This window comes from Lathyrus oleraceus, chromosome 2, assembly GCF_024323335.1.
Source record: "Lathyrus oleraceus cultivar Zhongwan6 chromosome 2, CAAS_Psat_ZW6_1.0, whole genome shotgun sequence".
In the NCBI taxonomy this organism is placed as follows: domain Eukaryota; kingdom Viridiplantae; phylum Streptophyta; class Magnoliopsida; order Fabales; family Fabaceae; genus Lathyrus; species Lathyrus oleraceus.
The window spans coordinates 338,011,466-338,038,650 of record NC_066580.1 but is presented as its reverse complement, the minus strand read 5'-3'; the positions used below and the strand labels follow the sequence as shown (position 1 = coordinate 338,038,650).

Sequence of the window (27,185 nt, the reverse complement as noted above, 5' to 3'; positions counted from 1 at the left end):
GGATGAAAAGAGAATAAGAAAGAGCTTTGTACCTTGTGTTACAGACCTTTGCACTCCATCTCCAACACTTGAGTGGCACACTCATCCAAGATGTCGTCAAGGATGTGAGCAGCATCTTTGAGCTTAAGCAGCCAATCCTTGATAGCTCTATCAGTGAACTGTTTCTCCTCAGCATCTTCAAGTGTAGCCTTGACTGTTGTCAGCAAGCTGGAAAGACTATTAAAGTCTTGATCAAAACCCAAAAATAAGCCAAGCTCTTTTTGAATGAGTGAGTTCAAATTGTGAAGCACAAGTTCAAGCACAGCCTCAACCATGTTTTAAATTTGTAACTCAAGAAGACGTTTGTTTGTGTTTGGTTAAGAAATTAAGATGTATTATGACAAAACAAGAGTATTAACAAATGGTAGGAGATGTTTTTGGATAGACTTTGTCAAGTCAACATTAGAGGCAGTATTATTGAGTAGAAGAGACAGAGAAATGAGAAATGAAAGTTTAGGAAAGGAAACAAACAGAGAGAAAAGGAGGAAATAGTAAGAAAAGAAGACACTGACACATCCATAACAATAGCAGATTTAAATACAAACATGTACTAATTCCAATAATAGAAGATTTGTATGATTGAAAAATGACTTGATGATAGTACTTTGGAATGAAACATGTGCATTCCTTATATACTGAAGTAAATTATTCAAAACACACATATACACGTTGAAAACGTATAATTTTTTCAAGTTCATCCCCATATTAGAATATTGTCAAGTTCCAATAATCCTCCGCTTGAATTTAAAAAAGTATTTAGAAGATAATCAAATATTTTAAAGGTTGTGCATAAATAGAGGTGTCTACGACTTGAACATTTGCATAGTAAGTACGATTCTGATTCAACAAGAATGACATAACTGTACTTGAACTCTATATAAGACATCAAACTCGCACACAACCTTTTTTCTTAAGGTGTAGTTTAATAAGCTCATGCTTCAATGGCCATGCATGCCTATATCAATTTAGTGAAGGCTCTAGGAATTATTCCTCGAAATTCCATAGGAACTACCTAAGTTTCAGAATCACACTGGTGAGTCTATCAAGAGTACTCTTATATGCAGTTACTCCCTCATATCGAGTATATATCTCATTAAGAGTTTCTATTATCTCATCCTCATATCTCTTCAGGATTCATGCTTCCCTTACATATTACTCATAACTTATCATTACACATTGAATCCATTTCTTAGGATCTCCATTCTATTAGGTTGGGTTACAATCATGAGAAACTCATTACTCTATAGGAATTAATCTCATCTTCTTTAGATGTATTATAAAATTTCTCTCTAGCTAATCCTTTCGTTAAAGGATTTGCTAAATTTTCCCTAATGCTTATATGATCCCCTCTTATATCTCCATTAGAGATACAATCTCTAACAATGTTGTGTTTCCTTCTTATTTGACGTCTCTTACTATTATAATAGTGATTCTCAATTTTTGTGATAGTTGTGGTACTATCACAGTGGATCAATATAGTTGGCATAGGTTTTTTTTCACAAAGGGATCTCAAGTAACAAGCATCTTAACCAACTTACTTCTTCACTAACAGTTGCTTATGTTATCATTTAAGACCCAATGGTGGACTTAACCAAGAGAGTCTATTTCTTTGATTTCCAAGATACAATACCTCAAACTACATTGAATATGTAGCCATCAGTTGCTTTGGGATAATATGATAAGGTGTTCCAATGCATCATTGTGTCCTTCAAATACATCAGTAAATCTCTAATAATGCAGACCAAGATCATGGTCCTTTTAAGGTATTACATGACGCGCGCAATAGCTTGTCAACGCTCATTACTTGATATACTAGTAAACATGCACAACAATCATACGACATATGTAATGTCGGGTCTAGCACAATGAATGACATAACTATGACTGCTAATGATGCTTACATACTTGGTTTGTCAAACAATATCATAATTGTTCTTAAATAGTTTTACACTTGGATTGTATGGTGTGCAAGCAAGCTTACAATTAAAGTAGTTATATTTCTTTAAGATCTTCTCCACATAGTGAGTCTGATTCAAAGGATTTCCTTGTTTGGATATAGTGATCTTGATACCAAGAATCATACTAACTTCTATGAGGTCTTTCATATTAAAGTTGTTGCACAACAATGATTTCACATCATTAACAACGTTAAGGTTTCATTTAAATATCACTATCTCGTATACATAGAGACATATGATAGTTTAAATGCCATTTTTAGATTTATAATAAACACATTTGTCACTTTCATTCACTTTGTACTCATTCGATATCATTAAGTTATCAAGTTTTTTATGTCAGTGCTTTGGATCTTGTTTTAGACCACACATAGACTTAACTTACATACCTTGTTTTCTTTCCCATGAATCACAAACCCTTCCAGTGGTCCATATAGATTTCTTCTACTGAGTCATCGTTTCAAAAATTGTTTCAACATCCGGTTGGTGTACTATTAACTTATAAATAGAAGAAATTGAAATCAATACCCTAATAGATGTAATTCTAGTGACTGGAGAAAAAGTATCAAATAAATCTATATTTTCTTTTTCCCCAAAACACTCGGCTACAATGTGAGCATTATACTTATCAATTGTTCCACCAGGATTTAGTTTCTTTTTCAAAATCCATTTTCGACCGATTTATTTAAAACAAGGAGGCAAATATACTAATTGTGAGATCTTATTAGATTCTAGAGAATTTATATCGTTAATAATTTCTTGTCATAAATCTGCATCTATACATGACAAGATTTCTTGGAGCTTCTTATAATGTATAAGCTGTATAATCGGCCTTATATTCTTTAGAAACACTTACTCTCTTACTTTGTCTAAGTTCTATTTCTATTTCGTTATTGCTTTCAATGCTTCTTGTCACAAGAATGTGAGTCGGTTTAGTTCCCCCACTATTTCTCATTTTGAAAGGGGATTTATCTCTATAGAATTCAACATCATTTGATTCCATTATCACTTTAGCATTTAGATCATAAAATTTATATGCCTCACTGTTTGCTACATACCCAATGAATACACATCCATAGGCTCTACTAGTGAATTTAACTTGCTTCAGAATCTGGAATCTTCTCATTAGCCAAACTTCCTAAATTCTAGACTAATACAAGTTTGATTTTGTTTTCTTCAATATCTCATAAGGATATATCTTATTTTTAGACTTGGGAACTCTATTAAGAACATACAAAACAGACAATAAAGTTTCCCCCCACTAGTGAGATGCAACACTAAAAATCAACATAATAGTAACAACTTAATTTAGTAAGAGTATTATTCTTTCTTTCCGCTTTACCATTCATTTCAAGAGAATATGATGCAATTGTTTCATTTATAATTCCATATTATTTATAAAATTCATTAAATAAACAAGAACCATACTTAACTCTCCTATCACTATGAAGTCTCTTAATTTTCTTACTAAATTGATTTTCAATTTCATTCACAAAATTCTTAGACATATTAAGCGCTTCATTTTCATTCTTACTAAATCTATTTTCAATTGCATTCATAAAAATCTTAAACATATAAGTTTCACACAAATATTATTCTCGGTAATGGTGTAAAAATATATCCTAATAGATTGACTAAATGTTTCCTTATTTAGGAGGAAACAAAAAAAAAAGATTCTTTATAATCTCAGGAGTATGCAAGAGATCCTTCAAGACTAAATTTTTTTGAAGGTGGACTTAGCTCCACTTCTCCAAAACCAAAAATGTTAGTGGTGTGAGCAACTCTCAACAACACTCTCTTATTCTAAATATTCATGTATGTTTTTAACATTACACGAGAAATGAGTCATTATCTATCCATCAACTATGTTGATTTCAATGATCATTGCAATAAATTTCTCATTAGTCAAGTTAACATGTGCATTAGGGAAAACACATAGTTTAGGCCTGATCTTACATTTCTTAGCCATATGGCATAGTTGTCCATAATTTAAGCAAGAGAAAATACCAGTGACATTTATTTGTGGTGGTGTTTGTTTCCTATCAATTAGAGTAATTGGGGCCCTTGAAGGGTTCTCATTCTTAATTTGGTTTACAATATTGTTGTTCTAATTCTTTTATGGTTTTCCAAATGGCTTTTGAGCTACACCAAATTTATTTTTATTGTTTAAAACAATCAAGACTTTTCTTTTTGATTTTGTATCTAATATTATTCTTTAATTTAAAGGTGAATAATCAGACTCTTAATTAAAAAAAAAAATTGTGGCAAAATAAAATTTTAAGATCAGTTTAAAATTGTTCATATCTTGCATACCTTTAGTGATGATCTCGTAAGAAATATTTTGTAGTACATGATGTTGAGCTTCCCCATACATTTTATCTACCATTAGAAACTCGAGGTAGCGACTAACAACATACTTTTTTGCTACAGCCTCTTCGGTATCATACTTCTTTTTTAAAGCTTCCCAAACCTGTTTTGTAGTATCAAAACTATTGTAATAATTATAAAGATCCTCTGCAAGTCTATTAAGAATATGATTTTTGTAGATATAATCATTTTCTTTCCATAAGAAAAATTCTTTATTTAAATCCTTTTCTTTAATATGTTCAACATATTCATATTCATCAAAATTAACTATTGCATATGAATCCACAAATTTATTAATGTTAGTGTGTTCTATTAATACAGTAGGAGCAAAGACAATGTCATAAGTAAAAACGTTGGCAACCTTTTTAAGGTTGAGAAAAATTTCATGTTCTGTTGCCATCATTTGAAGTGACTTCCCTCAAACTTGAACGATTTTTTTGAGGCAACTGTCACAGAAGTACCAATAATTTTTTGGTAGCCATGGGAGTTTGTAAACATATAAAAATTATAGTTATATATATTTTTTAAATTTCCACTGAGGAAATTACCAGGTCGAGTCGTGGATTAGGTTGCTCTCTTTAAGAAGTTTCCTGACACTGTCCAAATTATGCAATACAATCACCCAACCACGACACCTCTAAGATAAAATAGACATGTTCTATATTGTACAATTACTACTTGAACGATAGACAATCGATCTAGAAATACACTTTCTGATGGTACAAAGAATAGTCGAATATGATATAAATACTACTCGTAGTATCTGGTATAAAGACATGTCATAATAATTTTTCAAACGAGAAGAAATTCAAATGATTCTCCCAAAAGAAACTAGCCAAAAAACCTAAGCACTAATAGTTTACGTTAACATGTCGCTACAGACAACGGGAAGACATTGGATTAAAGAAAAATATTATTTTCATTAACGCATACAATTACATTCTAATGTCTTTAAATAGGGCTAATTATTGCACCCAAGGCTATGGCTAGAGTAAAATACATACTCGGCATGTGTCATACCATAATTTTGACCCTGAATCATCAAATTGATATAGTCATCATAACATTCGCATCATCTGCATAGTATAACATGCATTTCATTTTGCATAATGCTCCAAAAGTCAATCAGAATAAACTTTCATAGATTTCAATTACACAAATCCATGCAACAAGTACTCAGTAACACCCAAATAACTCATTTGCACAACCTTTATATAATGCAATGAAAATACAACTCAACTCATGCATGTGGTACCAACTCAACAAAGGTTCTTCATATGAACTAGGTCCTAACATTTGAACGTCGAGCCCCCTCATCTGAGCTCGGGACGAATCACTAGTCCTAACATATGAACTTGTAACTCTCCTTTTTCACAACAATGATAATATATGATGCATGTATAGTATAATGCACAACCACAACAACTCAATAAAATATTTACAGTTCCACATCCAACTATACATAATAACATCAAAGTAGTCCCTACACCTAAACTACTCACCACAATCTTAATTACATGTTCATCACATAATTATCTCGTCATTAACATAATTCAAAATCACTAGATAAATTAATCAACCAAAATTCAGAAAAACACACCAAACAACAACAAAACATCGACTGCGAGACAAAACAACACCAAAAATTCAACTCAACAAATCAAAACACACTCATTGATACGATGATGGGTAGCCTGTCGCCTGGGTGACGTCCGTCATCACCTTTCTCCCTCAACCCTCACCCCAACGATGATCGACAAGGCTCAACGCTTGCTTGGAGGCCTTGATGGTCTCCCCATCAAATCGTTGACACCCGTCAGGGCCCTAATCCACATGACAACCAGATCTTCATACAGGTGACACCCGTCACCCGGTTGGCAGAAGAAGAATTTGTATTCTACTATGGAGTTTAGTTTAAAACTCTGATTCTTCGCCCCAACCCCTTTAATCGACCATAAACATCAGAGAAATAACATGTCATCATTACAACATCATATACATATCGATTAACATGCAATTTCATCAATAAAATACAATTTTAACACTTTACTCATCATATTCATGTCAATCATATGAACGCAACTCATACCATTTTTATGAATACAAACATCTACTTTTCATGGTAAATAAGCACAAGAATTTCAAGATAGTCACATGAATCACATCATGTTATCATAATAATTTAATCCATATCATCAAACATTCAACCATGGAAGAAAATAGGGAAAAATCTAATGGAGATTAAGGACTTTTCCCTACCGATCATGCGATTAACACCATATTTAGAATAATCTCCCTCCTCCTTACCTTGGATTTCCAGCAAAGCAAGCGCTACAACAATTGTGATTCATCCCTTTTCTTCAAGTCCTAGGTTGCCTCTCTTGTCTCCTTCCTCAAAACAACATGTACCGACAACTCTTAGGTTTTCTAATATCTTTTTTATTTAAAAAGCCTAATTTAATCTTCTAGTAACTGTACTTTGGCCCAACTCCTCTTATAATTCTCATCACTTCCCTTATTTTCTCATAATTCCTATTTTCCACCTAAAGTCTCTATTTTCTATTTAATTTTAATATTACGTAATTATTTAATTATTCAATTAAATAAATAATATTTTTCTACCAATCCCAACATAACATAAACATTGCCAAAACACCAAATCATCAATCCAATGCACATAAATTCATTTAAATAAATAATTAAAACATAAATTAAATTAAACAAAACATTTAAAGAAAACTGGAGGTTACAGTTAGGGCATTAACTTTGATACATTTGATAAAGTAATTTACAACGACAATCAATCATTTTAATTGCCCTGAGACGATGGGAAAGGACCAAGGATGTCCATAACCCCAGCGGAGAACGACCATGGCACATTTATTTGGTGCAGGGGAAATGCAAGTGAGATTCGATGAAGCAACGTCATTGAGACTTTGGTTATTGTACTTATCTAATCAAAGTTTATGAGAAAGTATAAGAACCCTTACTTCATAAAGATCCATATTATCAAATTAGATCTCAATAACAAAAACAACATAAGCATAATCCAAAGAAATTTTTTATAAATGGCCAAACACTTACTTTTTACTTTTTATTTTAAATTCGTTATTAATCTCACATGATTTCAATAAAGTATATCTTATTTATAAAGTTTGAAATCTCAAAGTTTTTACACTTTCTATAGGATTTTTCCATCGTGTTTGTGACAACTATTTAAGTGTTAAACTAGGGATATAATCTAGTAGAATTTTTCATCTTTTAATAAAAGAGAAAAATATTATATAAATACGTTGAATCATTCAAAAAAAATATGTAGCTTTTGGAAAACAATTATCCATATCACAAAATACTTAATTTAAACTATGACAATCTCATGGAGTAAAAAATAATATATGATGAATGTCAAGAAACCTTTTTTATACACTTTGATGTTTCCCTTTTGTAATAGACCGGTATCTTAACCTTACTCTCTTAGGTACTAATATCAATACCAATATTACTTATTTCATTTATAATTGTTTCATTTACTTTAAAAACTCTACAAAATATTCAAATATTTATATTGGAATGGAAAAAATTATTGACCAAGTGAATCCAAACACAAGGGTAGAGGAGTGAATTCTGACATTTGAAATTCAAAAAATACTTATAAAAACTTAAAATAGACGTTTATGTTAGTCCAATCAAACATAGATACACAAACGAAAAGAAAAAATTTAGCATAAATAAAATAGGAGATAAGAGTTAGGGAGATTGCACTAGAGGTTTATACATGTTAGGCCTAACCACTTAGACTACTATTATCCCTAATAGTCTCTTCTTGAGAGTGTCTATTAAAATATTACTTGAGATTTTTACAGGATCTGTCCAAGAACCTTCTTACAATAAATAGATCTTTTTACATGCTAAAACCTCAAACCAAACAAAGTTTTATACAGGCTAAAATACAAAGCAAACAGAGTTTTTATACAGGTTAAACTTCAATCCAAGCAGAAATAATTCTCAAGAGAATCACACTCTTGAATAAGAACTAAATTTAGCACCCCACCAATACAATACAACTCTCACAATGGCCTCCTAATTGATTAAACAAGATAGTAATCAATTAAGTATGCGTGCAAAAAAAATTCATTCATTTTGACATGAAAAAAATAATTTAAAAAGCTTTTGAGTGTGTGTGAATTTCCATAGTATATTGATAATAACTATAATACATTTAACATTAAGTTGATCACTCAGACACGTGCTAAACGCGAGTTAGACGAGCTTTCATACTTACTCTCTTTCAGAAATTCATGTCTTCAAGTTCATTGCATGATACAATATTGATTTATCACTTCAATTGGAACTTGAATATTATAATTGATGAGACTTGGAATATCTTCTTGAACATATGCCTTCATAAGATATTGTTCGGTAATAGATATCAAGTTTCCTTTTGATAATTGTTACCAAGGAGTTCACCAAACGTTGTTTGACATAGTGTGTTTTCATCATCAAAACCAAATGTTATTTAACATAAGGTGTTTTCATCGTCAAAATAAAATATCGTTTGATATAAGGTGTTGTCATCATCAAAAACAACAACATAAACGGATGATTATACATGTACAACACAAAGATTCATATTCTCCCCCATTTTGATGATGACAACGCATCTCTCAAGGAGGTGGTAAAATATAAACACATTGATAAAAAAATCGGAGTGATTAAATCCTCCTCACAGATAAAAGAGAGTATACTCTACTCACATTATTAATATACTTCTTTTTCTTTGAAATTATAAAAAAACATAAAAGGAATGAGTTACCTGATGAAGAGATGTAAAAATAAGCAGAGATGGGGAAAATTAAGCAGCACATAAGACCATACTTCTCCCTATAACTGGAAACTTCCAGATTTGAGATTTGTTCTTTTTAGCATAAGTCTTTTGCTGATCTTCTTCTTCTTTAAAAAAAATTATTTTCAACATATTGTTAGTAGAAAAATAAATATAATGAATATGCGATAATTTAGCCCTTGTTAGAAGAATAGTTAGAGTTTTATGAGTTTATTCTCTACCGAGTAACTTATCTCTTACAAAATAGTAGGGAAACTTTTAGAGAAATTCTTCCTTTTTGTTCTTTCTGGCCAAATTCAATTATCTTTGAAGCTCTCTAAATCAAGAGGCAGTTCTAGAATCCGTTACTTTTTGGATGAGATTCTTTCCAAAAATAGTTCTTCAAGCATGAAATCACTTTTCTTTATGACATCTTTGGACACATATTTTTGACAAATTTGATTCGACAATTTGCCTTTGATGTTGCAAAACATTTCTCCTTCATCTTTGTTTATGTATAACTTTTGATTTCTTGTTTACATTCCTTATGTTAATTTTATAAGGAATTCTTCCTCTGATTAATGATTTTGCAACCCAAAAGACTCATTTTCAAAGGAATTCTATCAGCAAGTCGTTTTAGCATTTTTTTATGTTCAACTAGTTTCCCAAACAACTTTGTGATATCTAAAGTACTAAGACTGTTAGATTCTTTTATGGCGGTAACTTTTTATTGCCACTCCCTACACATTGATCCAAATATTTTGTTAGCACATTCTTTGTTAGAAAAGAATTTTTATAAGATGTTTAGTTTGTTGATTAAGTGGAGGAACTGAGTCTGCATGGAATCCACAAATTCTCTGGGTTCCGTATGGAATAATTCAAACTCCTTTATTAACATGTTGATCTAAGAATCCTCGACATCTCTAGTTCCCTCATAAAGGGTCTAAAGAGCGTTTCACATAGCTTGTGCGCTCTTATGATGTGAAATTGAGTATAATAATTTCACGCTTAATGCGGTAATAAGTATCTTCCTCGCTTTCAAATCATATGAAACCTTTTAGGTTTCATGACCTGTCCCATCTTTTGGGTGTTTAACAATGTCATCACCGCCTTTCTGGATAAAAGGCCCATCGATAATGACTACCCATAGATTTTTGTCAATTGATGATAAATATACATACATGTTCTCTCTCCAAAAACATAATGTCATACCCCATTTTTACCCATTGTCCATTTCATGCATTCATCTTACGCATGGTTTTATTATTATTTTTTAAATCAATGCAAAGTCAATCATGCCACTTTTTGGTCTTCATTGTTGTAAAGGCGTTTTTCATCTATCATTTCATTCCATCTAAAAATCATATTTGATTTAAATTTTAAATTCAAAGTGGAGGTTTAAATTCATGTTGATTTAATCATTTTTGTTTTTAAGTCTATTTTGACTTTAATTCAAAAGCCATTTTACAAGTCACTTTTCCATGCCATGTTTCTCACTTTCAAGCCTTTTAAGCCAAATTTCAATTCACTTTTTCAAGCCATAACCAAGGGCTACAATCAAAACCTCATTTGGATTGCAAAATTTTCCCACTAATTGCCACATCTTTTCCCTCCAATCTCAACAAACTTCAACTCTAATGCATCCTACTTCTCCCTCTAATTTCCACTCTGAATTCATCATATCTCAGCCTATAAATAAAGCTTTAAACCGAGTTGTACAGGGAGGTAGAAAAGGGACCAAAAGTTCTACAAAACTTATCCATATTTCCTCCAAAATCCTCCACACGCAAAGCTCACATTGAAGCTCTAAATGGCCTGAGCTAGACCCTCACAACAATCAACAGAACAACCTACAAGCAGACAAATCTAGACAAACAACACAACCAGAATTTCGCAAAGAGGAACGAGTAGAAGATGATCGCGTTTATGCATTAGCAACTGAAAATTCGATGCATGTTGAGATACAACTATTTGATATTGTTACATTTAAATTGAATTTGAATCCTACGTTTTGAGTCTTAGATATTGATTGTTTGTTTCTCTCATATATCTTATCTTACTTCGTGTTGATTTTATTTCTATCACCTATCCTTATTTTATTTCTCATAATATTTTCCATTTGGCAAAATATATCCTCCATCCTTGATTTTGTATTGTGTGATTATTTTTATTGCTTTCCTTTTTGTTGTTTTGTTATTTTAGTTAATTTCCCGCTTAAGATTAAAATCAACTAATTTTCAAAAAGAATAAAAATAGACTTAACCCAACATCAAACTATTTTCCATTCAATTCAATTGAACACAACGCAAGTGCTTGATCCCAACGTCAAATACCTTTTTTTCTGCTCATTCAAATCTTTTCATAACTCATTAAATACTTGATCCAACGTCAAGTCACTTTCAAATCTTTTTCACAATAAAATTGAAAGACAAAAGACCGAGAGATTCACATCTCTTTAAACCCCTTAATAGTCGAGCGCTCGGTGCACACATTGTTCAAAATGACTATTAGTCTTTCAATCCAAAACACCTTAATCAAACTTGAAATAAAGGGACAATTGGAAGCATATCCATGTGAATCCTGAGTAAACACGCATTTGGTGCACATCTATGCTCAAATTATTACTCTTATTCTGCAAAGATAAAATATTCATATAAAAGCGATTCAACCTATCAAACTTGTTTTTTCCCTTGCACGACTTCGAAAATCTTTTTCAGAAATGACCATGCTCTATCCATTTTGACGCGAAACAAATAAAGGCTTCAACCTTCAAGAGCGAGTAGCAAGCAAAGGTTTAACCACTCGAAATGTATAAAGCAACGCTCATTTTAAAATCAATCAACCAACATGTAGTTTTCTACAAAGAACTATGTAGCATTGAGTTCTCCATCGCACCTAGATATACGTAGGAGCGGGATTTTGAAATCTTGTCAGAAAAAATAATAATAATAAACCTTTCTTTTTTCTTTCTCGCTTAATAGATAGAAGATCTCAAACTAACATCACGCTAACACTCATTCACATAACAAACTAAATGGGTCCCGCTGAGTACAACGGATGTGAGGGGTGATAATATATTCCCTCTGCATAACCAACTCCCGAACTTTCTCTTGGTTGTGACGACCATTTATTTTCTTTTTGTGGGTTTTATCGATATTTTCCCTTTCCTTTTGGAATAAATCAAGTTTGGTGGAGACTCTGTTGTATTTCGAGCGTGCGATGCGCTCATGTATTTTTTCGTGCCGCAACACATAATTCTCGCCTTTAAAAGTTGGTGCTCTATTGTACGCTCCCTTTTGATCGGCATCGTCGGCCATATTCATAAACTTTGTAGTCACTTATACCTGATCAAAATACCATCTTTGAGGTCAATTGTTGGGTGAAAATACGGGGAAGAAAAACGGTCTAGATGGGGTGATTGGAACCTTTTAAAAACTCGACCTATATTCCAAAAGAAAAATCAGAGTTTTTAAACGCGCAAAAGTCTCAAAGCGAAAATAAAGATCTTATGCTTGTATTGGAAATCAATCACGATTACAAATACAAAATTCACAAATATCACAGATTATTCAAAGACAATAAACAAAACTTACACGTTATATCCAATTGACAATTTTTAATTTACACGAGATGTGTCCTTTACAAAAAGTCAATTAATGTAGGATTCTAACATCAAATCTGCAGATTTTAATAATCACTAAAACACAATTAGGTTTCAAATCTAACAAAACCTAAACTTACGTAATAAATCTCTATCAATAGAAATTAACGATAAACTACACAAAGAAACGATAACTTAAGAATTCAATAACCTACGTAAATTAAAATGCAAGGATGGAACTGAGAGAGAGAGAGAGACACACACACACACACACACACACACACACACATACAGAGAGAGAGAGAGAGAGAGAGAGAGAGAGAGAGAGAGAGAGTACACCAGGATGTATAGTGGTTCGACTTTATCGTCCTCGCAGAAGCCTACTCCAATGGTTTCCCATTGAAAGTATTTCTTCCACTATGTTTTGACAAATATTATACGAGTTCATACAATCACCAATCCACAATAATGCTGAGAAAGTTAAATCTTTATTTGGATCTTAACTTGTAAACAACCTTTATGCCAAACTTTCTGCGAAATCTTTACTCAATTCTTGTTTCTTGAATCTTCCAGCTTCACCAATATGCTCTAAGTCTTCATATATGGCAATCACTGTAACACCTCAAAATTTGCCCTCCTCTCTTGGGACTAGCTTAGCATATTGCATTTCATTTGTAGGACATTAGTCATTGCATCTTGGCATGTCATATGGAGACAATAAGCAAGTCATCCTCCCAAGTCTTGTTCAGAAGATAAAGAGGTTAAGATGCAAGCTAGAGGGTCTCAAGAATTGTTCACTAATCATCTGAGGGTTTGTGCTTCAAATTAGGGTTTCTTGGCTCCTCAAGGAGGTTGATCATTATCTTGGATTGGAATGGTACATCATCATCATCATGGTCTTATCATCACCAAGAGGTTCATTGTGCTTGATCAGATTCCTTGAGATTAGGGTTTTGACCTCTGGTCAACCCTAATCAGCTGCATTGTGCCAATCAGGGCTTGTCAAGGAGAAGAGGTCTTCATTGATATAGAGGGTCATCATATGGTTTTAATGAGCTTGTGGAAGCTAGGGTTTCATTTTGGAGCCATTTCATCAGGAGATTGAGGCTCAAGATCAACAGTCAAGCTGAAATTCATCCATCAGTCAACAAAAGTCAACCACAAGTCAACTGATGGATTTGGAGGTGGGAGAGAGTTAGAAACACTTAATTCATGTCCAAACAAGTTTCATTTGACATTTCAAACATCAACATTGAAGAAAATAAAGTCAGATCAAACTTTCCAAAAATAGAAAGTGACTTGTAATTCAAAATTGCCAAAAATGGAAAGGTTTTCTCCTCAAGATTACATGTCCAAAAATGCTTCAAATGAAATTTTGTCCAACATGAAAGTTGAAGATCTTGTTCTCCCATTTCCAAAAAGTCCAAGAACATGAATTTCTCATGTGTGGTTGACAAGTTATGGATCAATCTTGGTCAAGAAAGTTTGAACTTCAAAAGTGCATAACTTTTGAACCAAAAGGCCAAATGGAGTGGGATTTTTTTCCACATTCGTGTTTTGACATGCTCTATCCAATTCAAGCATCATAATCCATGAATTTCCATTGCAAAAAAATTTGATTTTTCATTTGAATTTGGAGGGAAAATTGCAATTTGAAAAATAGGCATGTTTCACTTGCTATCACATGCATTTGGCTCCAAATATCATTTCCAAGTGAATTAAGACAGAAAATGAGCATTGTTACATTTCTTTGCATGCATGAGGGGTGAATTCCCAATTTGGCATAACACCTTCATTTCACTAATCATTTGCATTTTGGCTAATTGGGATTAACAACTTCATTAGCACTCCATATATAAACATAAGCATAACAGAATTCAGATCTAGATCTAGTTTTCCAAAAAACTCTTCAATTTTCTCTCTCACTTTTTCTTCAATTTTCTTCACAAGCCTTGCTATTTCCTTGATCAAACCATCATCAAGAGGCATAATTGAGTTGAATTGAAGCAAGATTCGAAGGATTTGGTGCTGAATTTGGAACTGTTGGAGCATGTGTTCATCAATGGCAAATGGAGATTTGAGCTAGATCGTGCCAATTTAACTCTCAAGCATTCATCCAAAGCATCATACAAGAGTGTTAGATCATTTGTTTTTGCTTGCCAAGGCCTGAATCCAATATTTTCACTTCTGCCATTCAATTGAGGTTAGAATTCGACTTTGATGATTCATGAAATTGATTGATGTATCTTGTAGATCTTTCTTAGGAGGTTAATCTGCAATTTGAATCACTGAAATCCATGGAGAAATGAGGTAGTTACATTGATTAGAAGATTGATGCATGAAAATGTTTTGCTTCGAAACTTTGAACCTAGGTCAAATTAGGTTAAAATAAGCTTGGATTGATGATGTACGTTGAAAGAGGATTCCAATGGTATTGGTTTCATGAATTTCTGAGCACAATTTTTCTTGAGCACATGAATGTTGATGAACACATGAAAAACCCTAGGATTTTTTCCAGAATTCTTGTTTGATCCTGTTTAGCCCGCGTTTGCATGTATTTCGTGTTATTGGACCATGCATTGGTCCACGCTGGCAATTGCTTGGCAAAATGATAGGACCAGCTCGCTTCACACGGCCACATCAGCCTTAATGAAACGGTGAGTTTCATGAAGGCGCGCCTCAATTTGAAACCGGCCACACTTCGATTCCCATCCCAAGCATTTCCACATTTGGCATTTGCATTTTTACTCATTTCACTCACATGTTCATACCATGCTTCTTCCATGTTTTTTTATTTTTTTTATTCACTTTGAAAATTAATATCTCAATGAATATTAATCTAAATAATGTGTGGTTTTTTTTGTTGTTTTCCTCATGATCTCTAGAATTTTATGGTGATTTTTCCAGAAATTGTGCACGCATGAATTTTTATTTTACTTAGGGATTGTGTAGGTGTATGCTTTCATGACCTATCTTGCCATATCCTTCGTGAAATGATGAGATTTTATCCAACACTCTGGAAATTTTGCATGCTTAAAATAGACACCTTAATGGACATTTTGGTATAGAGTTTGCATTTTTATCATTTCTGGTTGATGAGTTATGACATGATTAATGTAGGTGTGACAATGTGTGTCACACCTTTGCTTGCTTGACTTGCTGATTTTATTTACCATGACAATTCAATGCCAACGAATGTGAATTTTTGCATGATGCTACTTCTGGATGTTAGGATTGCTTGTGAACTTTTATGAAATTTTTGGATGCATTTATGATTTGTTTGAGATTTTCTCTTCTGACTTGTCATTTGTGGACTTTTTGAGAGTCATGAACTTAGATGATTTGTGAAATGCTTGATGTTTATCATATGGAATTGAAATTTTGCACATTGATTCTAGACACTTTGAAGTTTATCTTGGCTTTGGTTTGAGACATTTATCATGTGTGGATTCTGTTTTAGGCTTGTGTGAAGTTGATGTATGAAATTGTGCTTTATTTGAGTTTGTTTTGCCTTGCCTTGCCTTAGGGAATTTATTTGACATGCTTCCACTTATCCAAATGCCTTGAATTTTGGTATGATGATCATGTGATGAGTTTTGTTTATCCATGATTTTTCTTGGGATTTATTCAATCATTTTTGATTTGATTTGGATTGGTTCATTCTGTTTGCTTCAATGAGCTTTCAAATTGCATGCCTTGCCTTAGATGCTTTATGAAATGAAATTGGTTGAGGATATGGACATGGGACCAATTGGATGATGTTCTAATTTGATCGAACTTGATTTATGCCAATTTTCATGTTCTGTTTTGAATTATTTCTCCCTCTTTGACCCTAGGCCTTGTCCTAGTGGTTAGTGCTTATGTTTGAGTTGTGTTTTCAGGACAAGAAGCATATGGCCTTGAGGAGTTTGATTCATTTGCTCATTTGGATTGATGTTTGATTGATATTGATTAACATTAAGTTGTTTTGCAGGTGGATTAGCTCCTTTGAGTTGAGATTGTGCTTTGCTTTGATGCATTGCTTGTTGTCTGTTTGTACAGTTAACTGTTGACCATTAGTTTGTCTGTTTGACTGTTTGAGTTGAATACTAACTGAGCTAGATTGTTTTCAGGTACATTAGTTGCTATAGTTCTTTTGAACTTGCTTTTGCTGTTGCTTGGTTGCTTAACCAATTGAGGTATAACTCACTGACTTCATGTAGTCTGGAAGACCTGGCCTGTTACTTGGTCAGGCACCTGTCTGAAGTCCTCCTTAAGAGGCAATGCTTGTGATTGTTTATCTTTGTGCCAAGCAGGAAAAGACCTTTGATAAGGCAATTGGCAGATACAAGAGATGTGCAATCCATCTCCTGCTATTCAGTTGAGTCATCCCTTTGCTCACACAACTGGTGTTGATGCATTGTGGATATTAACCCAAGATCTCTGTTGAGTCAGTCATAAGTGTAGAAGGGTTCCCACTTTCTGAACCCACACTTTCATTTGTCTGAAGCTCTCCCTGGCCAGGGATAAGAGCTGTGAGGCACACCCCTCACTTCCTATTTCATCTGCTTCACCCTAACTCTCAATGTTAAGGTTAAGAGCTAACATCACCCGATTCCAGTTGGCTTGTGTTTCACAGCCTAACCCTTGTGTGAGCCCACTTTGTTTGTATATAGTGTGTGCTAATTGTGTATGTTTGCTTTGTTTTGCTTGTATGCTTTGCTTTGCCTGTTTAGGATAGCTTGCTGCCTGTGCAAGTTAGATAGAAAACTCAACCTAGGACTATTGTGGAATACATGATAACTATTAGGCTCGAGTCAGTCTCCCTTCTAGTTTGTCATTTCCCAGTCTCTGGTTAGGAGAAAGTTTCTCCCCTGTTCAGGGGAACTACGTTGCCCTGATCCTCATACCAGATGAGGTACGTAGGCAGGAGGTCGTACGAGATCTCTCCGGGCACCCTTTTTCTTTTTTGTGTGTGTTTGCTTGACAGTTGCTAGGCTCGAGTGCCAGACTCCTTAGTAACTTGTTGTTTGTTATCTTTCTTGTGTGTGTTAGGAGATGGATGTAAGCCCAGCGATTGGCGTTCCGTATCCTTTTGTTTGGTTCGGAGTCCGATATAAGTCCAGCAATTGGCATTTGGTTTCCAGTGTGGGTTTGTTTGGTTCGGAGTCTGATGTAAGTCCAGCGATTGGCATTCGGTTTCCATGTTTGCCTGTTTGCGTGTGTTTTGTTTCGGCGTGCGTGAGCCGAACTACGGTAGCTCTGATTCTCATTCCAGATGAGATACGTAGGCATAGGATGCGATATCCTAGCGAGCCCTTTCCCCTCTTCTCCCACCTGTGTTGTTCCAGTGTGTGTGTGTGTGATGTTTGTGAGCAGTTTTAGCAACCTTATCCTGTCTTTCTGAGCGTGGATCCCGTCGAGTACGACGGATGCGTAGGGGTGCTAATACCTTCCCTTCGCATAACCGACTCCCGATCCCATCTCTCTTTGGTCGCGAGACCATGTCTTTCCCAGGTTTACTTCGAGCGTTTCCTTTCCCTCTTTTGGGATAAATAACGCACGGTGGCGGCTCTGTTTGTTTTTGTTTTAGCCCGCCGGTTGTTTTTCGCGGATGCGACAGCTGGCGACTCTGCTGGGGACTATAGAAGTTGACCTATTGCTGGTCCATCTGCCCTAAGCGAGTCTCTCCTAGCGTTCTAGGATAGTTTGGGTTGCTTGTGCTGCTATTTATTGCATTGATTATTCTTTTGTGTATATATTTGCATAAATATTTGCATGCATCATACTATCATTCCGCTGTCCTCTGTACAGGTGGTTCCTCTATTTTGGGATGGGTGTTCTGAGTGGGGCTAAAACCCAGGCCCGAGTATACACCTAGGATTAGCATGGTCTCATGTGCCTTTCATGTTAGGTCAACATGTTTTGGGCGACGTGACACACCACAAGCCGGACGAGGTTTATTTGAGAGTGCTCTTCCTTTGTGGAGTATCCACTCTGGTTGAGTCACCTCATCTGAGCTGTTGACTTCGGTGACCGATCTTTCCCGGATCTTTGATTTAGATGATCTTAAGAGAGCTACAACGGCACACCCGAAAGGGCAAACCCGTTGAGTATCTTTGCCCGATTGTCGACACCATTATCCGCCTTAGGATAACCTGATTAGAATTCACCTGTGAGGGGAGGGTTGATTCTTACAGATGCATGTTCTGATGGTGACTTTGATGGTGACTATTGGTTCCGTTGATCAGAGTCCTATTTATAAGTCGGATTTATGGGCATTTATTTCTGAGACGCCGGAGTTCTGTCTGTGGTATTTATCAGTGGGGATCCGTTTATTTCAGGATTCCTCGGGTTGGTTCAGAGGTTCTTGTGGTTGTCTGCTCAGAGATTGTTTGATGATGATGGTGATGTATCCTTCAGTTCCATTTATTTCGGAACCCCAAGTTGGATTTGTGGTTGCTCAGTACCTCAGATGGTTATGATCAGTTCAGAGGCTGTAATGAAGGCTCATGATTCAAGTCATGTGAAAAGCTTGATTTGAATAAAATTAGTCAGAAGCAAATAGGAAAAAGTGAGAACGCTTGTGATTCGAGTCATATAGGATGTGTGATTCAAATCGAATGGGCCAGTGTCTAACATGAGATGTGTGATTTTAATTAAGTGCAACTTGTGATTTCAGTCACAAGACTGCATGATTCGAATCATGTGTAAATTGTGATTCGAGTCACAGACAACAAATCTCAAATTTTCAAGTTTTTAAAAATAGTTTGAGATTTCACTTTCCACATAACTTGAACCAATATAAAATATGGTTCTTGTTCCATTAACTCAACCAAATGACTTAAAACATTATGATCATACTCAAATACAAACACTTGAATTATGCATGCTAAAAAACGAATAGATTCAAAACCCAATCCAGATATGTGGAAATGACGAGGAGGCTCAATAAACAAAATAAACGAAAGCTTATAGGACAAGCGACAAAACCGTATTAGGGATCTCCCCTGAATGTAATAGAGACATCCAACTTCACTTGGCAGGTTCAACTAAAACTTCATGAGAAGAGAAAATATTTTGAATTAAAATATGTTGTCTCTTATTGGGACTTTATATTTCTTCCAACATGTTTTTATTTTTAATTTCAAGGGAAGATATACTAATTTTAGAGATGGAGACAAGATAATTAATTTCTTACATATGTGAAATAAATCATGATAAGATAAATGTTAAATTACCTTATCTTATTCATGACCTTCCATGAGACAAATGCTATTTTTTTATCATCTGAGGATTCCATGTCATTGGTATCCCAAGCGATGTAGGTTTTCATGACCTCTCTTTAAGGTTTCTTGTACTTTCTCTAGTTCTAGTTCTAAGGGTGATTTTTTTTATGTGTCATTTCTTTCCACAATGATAACATGTAGGGACAAATGATGACTTTCTTCGTTCATGTTTTAATCATCTTGTTGTTTTGAAATTTTGAAATTTGTTTTTCGTGCCTAAGAAATTTATTAAATTTGAGAAACATGAGATTTATGTCTTCATCACTTTCACTTTGACAATCTTTATTTTCTGACTCCATGTCTTTTACATTTGTAACTTTTAGAGCAAGATTTTTCTTCTTGTTGTCACCTTCTTCATTATCATTTGATCATTTCACCTTTATCTTGTGTTCCTTCAATTTACCAAAAAAAGTAGCCAAGTCCATGAAAGACAGGTCCCATGATTCAGAAATCACAGTGACTTTTGGTTTCCAACTATTGTTTAAGCATCTAAGAATTCTACAACTCATTTTGAAATACTTTCCCTAGAGTTTTCATGTGATTCACAAAGTGAGTGAATCATTTTTGCATATCATAAATGTTTTTCTTCAGGTGTTATTTTGAAGAGTTCATACTCATGGTTTAATGTTTGCATCCTTGTAATCTTCACCTTAGATGTTCTTTCATAGGTAACTTGAAGGGTGTCCTACTTTTATTTTGCAGTCTCGTGGTGAGAAACATGCAAAAACTCATCAAGAACAAGAGAAGTATTGATGATAGTTTTAGCTTTCAAACTGCACTACACTTTTTCTCTTTCTTCTTTGATCCAATCATTTTCATCTTTGTTTACCACAACAACATTAACTTGATTTGTCAGAACAATCAGACCATTTTTAATTATCTTCCAAATATAAAAATTCATCCCCCGGTATATATTTTCATCTTATCTTTCCACAAAACATGCCCTTATTCATTAGATGATGGAGTTTGTTTCGTGAATTGTTTGAAGTCATTCATTTCTTATGGAATGATTAGTCTTAAAATATGAGTTAGACTCTGATACCACTTATTGATCAAGTCACACCAAATACAAATGGATTTGGTGAATTGTAATATTTGAAATTCAAAAATGATTTATAAAAAATTAAAACAAATGTTTATGTTAGACCAATCAAAGAGAGATAAAGCAGCAAAAATGAAGAGATTCAACATAAAGAAAAAATAGGCAACTTTAGATCGTAAAATAGAGAAGAGAAATGTCTCGAAGATTTATCCTTAAAAAAATCTATATAAATAATTTTTATATGACATTTTTCTAGTAAAAAACCTCTCAAACTTGTATTGATATAATCAATTAACTTGCAATATATATATATATATATATATATATATATATATATATATATATATATATATATATAATGGTATCTACATTTTGATAGTCTTCTACCAATAAATCACTATGTGTACTCTCATTGTTGTTTAAGTTGTGAACTTTATTTACATCATTAACATCTTCTACTAATAAATTTATATTATTTGTATTCTGCTTGTTGTCTAAGTTATGAACTCTACTTACGTTATTAACATCTTCTCCTATTATATTTTCATTTCTGTATATATTTATATTGTTAAGTTCTTCATCATTACCTTGCTCATAGATGAGCAATCACCTAAAATTTCAATTTTACTTGTTTTAATAAACTTTTCTAAATAAAAGCATCAACTCTTTTTATTTAGGTTTCAAACCTCCGGATTCAAAAAAAATTAGTCGGCATTACTCTAAAACAAACTCTAATTAACACAAATATAAAATAAATAAATTAAAATACAAATTTAAAATTAAATTAAAAAAAGATTAGATAAATAAAATTTGATTTTATATTTTTTTGTTAGTTTCTTTTCTTTAACTTCGACAATTTCTTTAAGTTTTTTCTTATCTTTGTATTTGCAAGAAAAGCTATATTGACAACTCATATTTAGAAAGATGAAAGAAAAAGATAAGAAAAAAATAAAACAAATAGAATAACAGAGATTACATTATCTTATTTTATTTTATTTGAATATTTATTATTTATGGAAAATGCTAATAAGTGTTTTCAGATCCTAGTTAAGAAATTAAAATGATAAGTTAAAAATAATATTTTTTTTAAATATATGTGTATTCAATGCACTGAAAATATACATAATCAATATTTATACAAAATATTATGAGATTCTTAACTAATAAATAATATTATGAGAAAATATTCAATGCACCGGTTATCATGACCCTTTATTTATCATGACCCTTTATTTATTATGACCCATTATTTATTAGCAAAACAATACATTAGTAATAAGTAATAGATATTATTAATAAAGTCAATATTGTACTCTTTATATATTCCCTATAAAATAAAAATATCCAAACATAAAAAACAATTGCATCCAACAATATAATGCTCTTCAAAGACTCTTAAAACACAAGCTCAGTATGTACGATGTGCAATTTTAGTTTTGCTTAACAAAATAATTAGAATTTGCTTTCACGATTTTTATTCATAGAGATCAAATACATTATTATAAAGGAAAAGTTTAAAATAAATAAAAAAAGAATTATCTTACACATGCATATAATCCTCACCATATGTCAATATCTTGAACGTGGGCTATTTTGTGCCAATCATCACCAGTGTTCTCTTTACATCGTTTCCCTAACTCACTGCAATCGTAAATTCCCAAAGTTTTCAGATTAGTAAGGCGTTGAATGCTCATGGGAAGACATGTCACCTTTGGACAATTAGAAATATCCAATCTCTCAAGCAAGATTAGGTTTCCTAACCAGTCAGGTAAGGATGCCAGGTTCGGAAGACTACCCAATGACAAATATTGAAGAGCACACATATGTTGTAATGCCTCATGCAAACCTTCTATTTCTGGGCAACCGTGGACTGTCAAATTCTCAAGACAAGTGAGGTATTGAAAACTTTCTGATAGGTTGAACTTTTGGCAGCTCATAATTCTCAATCTCTTAAGAGAGTGCAATCCATGTAATACTTCATCTGCCAATGACTTGAGGTTCTCGCAACCACTAATAAATATCGCTTGAATGTTATTGATTTCAGTTGGCAGTTGCTCAAGTTTAGAATAGCCATCAATATCAAAATTCTTTAGAGAAGTGAGGTCTCTTAGCATCCCATCCGGAAAGAAACTTAGCTCTTTATGATCTTTGAAATGAAGGATTTCAAGAGTATGGAGTGTATGAATTGAACTTAGTAAATGTGGGCTGCATTTCCCTCGTACACGTAATTCACTGAGAGATGGAAGGCAAGGCAATTCCAACAGTATAGGACATTCTCTAATTTCAAATTTTGAAAGGCACGGAAACATGTTATCTCTATCCTCCCTTGATAACTTTACCAGGTTCGGCAACTCCTTTAGTTCCAATTTTTCTAGTTTTGTCAAACCTCCTGCAACTCCACCATTGCATGAATCCTCCTCATATATGTATTCTACATGGCTCATGTTAGATACTGTTAGATTCTTTAGAGAAGGAAGTTTCCCCAAGTCTGGAAGGTGTAAACAACTTTCGCAACTCACAAGTTCTAGATGAGTTAAAATAGTTAGAGACGAACTAGACATCCATTGTGGAAAATAGGCACCTGTATATCCTCTCACTCTCAGACTTTGAAGTTGTTGGGTTTGAGGTTCAAGCACTTCAAGAATCTCCTCAACATTTTCTTGTAATTGGGACTCTTCATTTATCTTCCATTCCAATTCAAAATTGTTCACTTGCTTTCTCAACATATTAGCTTCTTTGGCACTCATCACACTTTTAACTCTCTCCAAGTGTTTAATGCAAAGGCTTCCTTTAAGGTTCATTTGTCCTAGTTCCGCCAAAAGAAATCCTTTCTCCTTGCCAACAACATACATGGTTAAAGTTTTTAGAGAAGCCATTTTTCTTATATGTGGAGGCAAACTTGATAGCGAGGTACAATGCTTCAAAGATAGATGTTGTAGAGCTTTCAACTGTACCAACCTATCAGGCAACCTTCGGAGACTGTAACAATAATCTAACTTTAAAATCTGTAAGTTCCACATAGTACATAAAGATTCTGGAAGAGTTTTGAATTCTCCATTAGAAAGATTCAAGTATCTTAAATGTTTCAAACGAAAAATCGAAGATGGCAACTCTTTCATTCTTTCGAAATCAAGTACTCGTAAAGAATAACATTTTAGTACTTGAGGTGGGGAATAATTGTATTGATGAGTTAAAAAGGTCCTTAATGATTTGATTCCATGCAACTGTATTGAACCGATTACCATAGAAGATTTCTCACCATAAGTTGAGAGGTGGCGAATTCTTTTAGATAGGTTTGATTTTGGAATGTAACAACTAACCTCTTCCGCAATAGATTGAGCAAGATCATGAACAAGGTCATGCATTTTAAATTTTTTAATTTCACCAATAACATCTTTCTCAATATCTTGAAAAAATGATCTCCAATATAACTCATTCCACACCTCATTGCCAATATCTTCTGCTTCCAGCATTCCATTAGATGAAATAAAACCATTAGCCATCCAAAGATCAATCAAAAACTTCTTGTCTATTATTTTGTCTTTGGGAAACAGTGCACACAAGGCAAAACACGGTCTCAATTTTACTGGCAAATTCAAATAGCTTAATCTTAAGGCAGACATGACATGATCTTCACCTTGTAAATTCCACAGTTGGCTTTCCTTGACATTGAGCCACTCTATTTCCTTCCTTTTGAAACGCAAGAGACTTCCTAATGCCATTGCCGCAAGAGGCACTCCCCCGCACTTCTTTACTATCTTCTTTCCTATGGCCACAAGTTCTTCCCTCTCTTCCTCATTTGGTCCAAAGGCTCTTTGTTTCAACAATTCCCAACAATCAGTGTCTGATAGGATTAATAAATCATGAGGAGGTATTGTTCCCATGATTGCTACAACCTTTAGAAGACGAGTGGTGACCAAAATTGATGCGCCTTTTCCCCCACACGCCAATATAGATTTCAACCTCAGCCAATTTTCTTGTTCATCATCCCACACATCATCCAGCACTAGCAAATACCTTTTTCCTTTTAGCAAATCTTGAAGTTTTCTTTGTAATGGCTCAAGATCCAGTTCTGGACAAGCATGGCCAGCTGCTGATTCTATGATGGCTCTTGTCATTCTGTTCAAACTAAAATCTTCTGAGACACATACCCAGATTCTCAGCTCAAAATGACTGACTACCTTGTCATGATTGAATATAAGTTGGGCAAGTGTTGTTTTTCCAAGTCCACCAAGACCAACTATTGGATAAACAGACAAATCCTTGAAACTAGAAGCATCGCCTACCAAAAAGTTTATGATTCTGTCCTTATCTTGTTCTCTTCCGTAGACTTGAGGTTGAGTAATGATTGAAGTAGTTTGACGCCATTCAAGGACTCCACTTCTCTTCTCTCTAACAATCTCCATCAAATGAAACTTGCTCCTTTCTTGAGCGATTTCATCTAACCTCTCTCTTATCCTCTTCATTCTCTTAGCAATTTGGTAGCGGAAAACATTATGTTTGGGATGAAAACAAGATAAGAAAGAGCTTTGTACCTTGTTTGAACGTCTTTCCTTTAGTCCTTCATACTCCAGTGCTTGAGTGGCGCACTCGTCCAAGATGTCATCGAGGACGTGAGCAGCATCTTTGAGCTTAAGAAGCCAGTCCTTGATAGCTCTATCAGTGAACTGTTTCTCCTCAGCATCTTCAAGAGTAGCCTTGATTGTTGTCAGCAAGCTGGAAAGACTATTAAAGTCTTGATCAAAACCAAGAAATAAGCCAAGCTCTTTTTGAATGAGTGAGCTCAAATTATTAAGGACAACTTCAATAACAGCTTCAGCCATATTTCAAATTTGTAACTGCAGAAGAATGTAAACGCGAGTGATGAAGATGTATTATGAGAAAACAAGATTATTAACAAGGAGTGAGTGAGTGGTAGGAGATGTTTTGGGATAGACTTTGTCAAGTCAACAACCCACCAACTATGATTAATGAAACTTTGAAATTATGCGCACAAAGTTGTTTCATTGAAATTTCAGAGACACAAACAGAGAAAAGAAAATGACAAGTTAGAAAAGAGAAATAAGTCTGAAACTTCAATCAATACCGACAGTATTGAGTAGGGATACGTGTCTGTTTCCAATTGGCCTGTACGAAACGGTTGTTTCCAATTTTATGGTTTCTATTGGTCAGTAAGAAACAAGGCTACGTTTAGAAGCATGGAATGAGTGGCTGTTTCAAATTTCCACAAGCATATTTGACATTAAAATTGGAAAGCATTGTTTAAATATTTGATTATTTATGTTTAATTCATCAATAATAAACATACCAATGTATTGCAACTTCTTAGGAATTCTTTTATACAAATAACCAACTTTTTAAAATAAATTTCTATAATAACCACTTTTCCCACATATTTCTGAAAATAATTCAGTTTTAAGTAAAAGAATTTTAAAATAAAGAGCTGTTGTCAGATGAATTGACGGTACCGTTTAAAAAAATCTGAAGTGTTGTCAATTGAATTGGCGACTGCAATGTTGTCAATTCAATGCATGGCTTAAGTACTAGCATCAATTCATCTGGCGCATGAGTTTATTTTTTTAATAAAAACTATATAATATAAAAAAAATTAAATAATAAATATGAAAACAAAATTAACACTAACGAAGATGACCAAATTGATCATATCGGCCACAGATTCCACACTCACTAGCTACTCTAACTCTTTGTACTCGTTGTTGATTCATCCCAAGTGCTTGAAGATTTGAGGTCTTTGAAACATCACCATCACAAGATTCCCTAATAAGTTATTTCTAAGTACTCTTGTAAATGGAACGACGACTTAGTATTTCATAAATAATTACCAAAATGAATTTTTATTTCACATGAGTATAAGCATACCGGTCTGCAAAGTGAAACTAGCAGTTTTTTAGAGCTAAATTGAGTTCCACATTATTTTCAGAGACTAAAATAAATCTATGCTTTTTTTTTCTGATAATGCTCCCTCTATAGGATTTATACAAAAAGTCAAACAGGCATATTATTTTTGAGGTACGAAGATTGCTTTTCCCCTATACCTCCATTCCATACGGGTAATCAAAGAATGATTTGT

At 33.8% G+C, this 27,185-nt stretch overlaps 2 protein-coding genes across 6 annotated transcripts in view; both read right to left on the bottom strand.

The window, feature by feature from the left end:
• The window catches only part of LOC127119392 (putative disease resistance protein RGA1), a 70,957-nt gene extending 44,830 nt beyond the window's left edge, over window positions 1–26,127 (bottom strand). Inside the window, exon 1 of one of the 5 annotated variants that reach the window (XM_051049621.1) lies at window positions 24,991–26,127. In XM_051049621.1, the coding sequence (XP_050905578.1) occupies window positions 24,991–25,917 (927 nt within the window). In that variant the 5' untranslated portion in view covers window positions 25,918–26,127. The remainder of the gene's footprint in view (window positions 1–24,990) is intronic. The other 4 variants (XM_051049620.1, XM_051049619.1, XM_051049618.1 and 1 more) reach the window with 4 other exon arrangements.
• LOC127119394 (uncharacterized) overlaps window positions 1–27,185 on the bottom strand; it is a 61,197-nt gene that overhangs the window by 14,498 nt on the left and 19,514 nt on the right. The window lies entirely within an intron of this gene.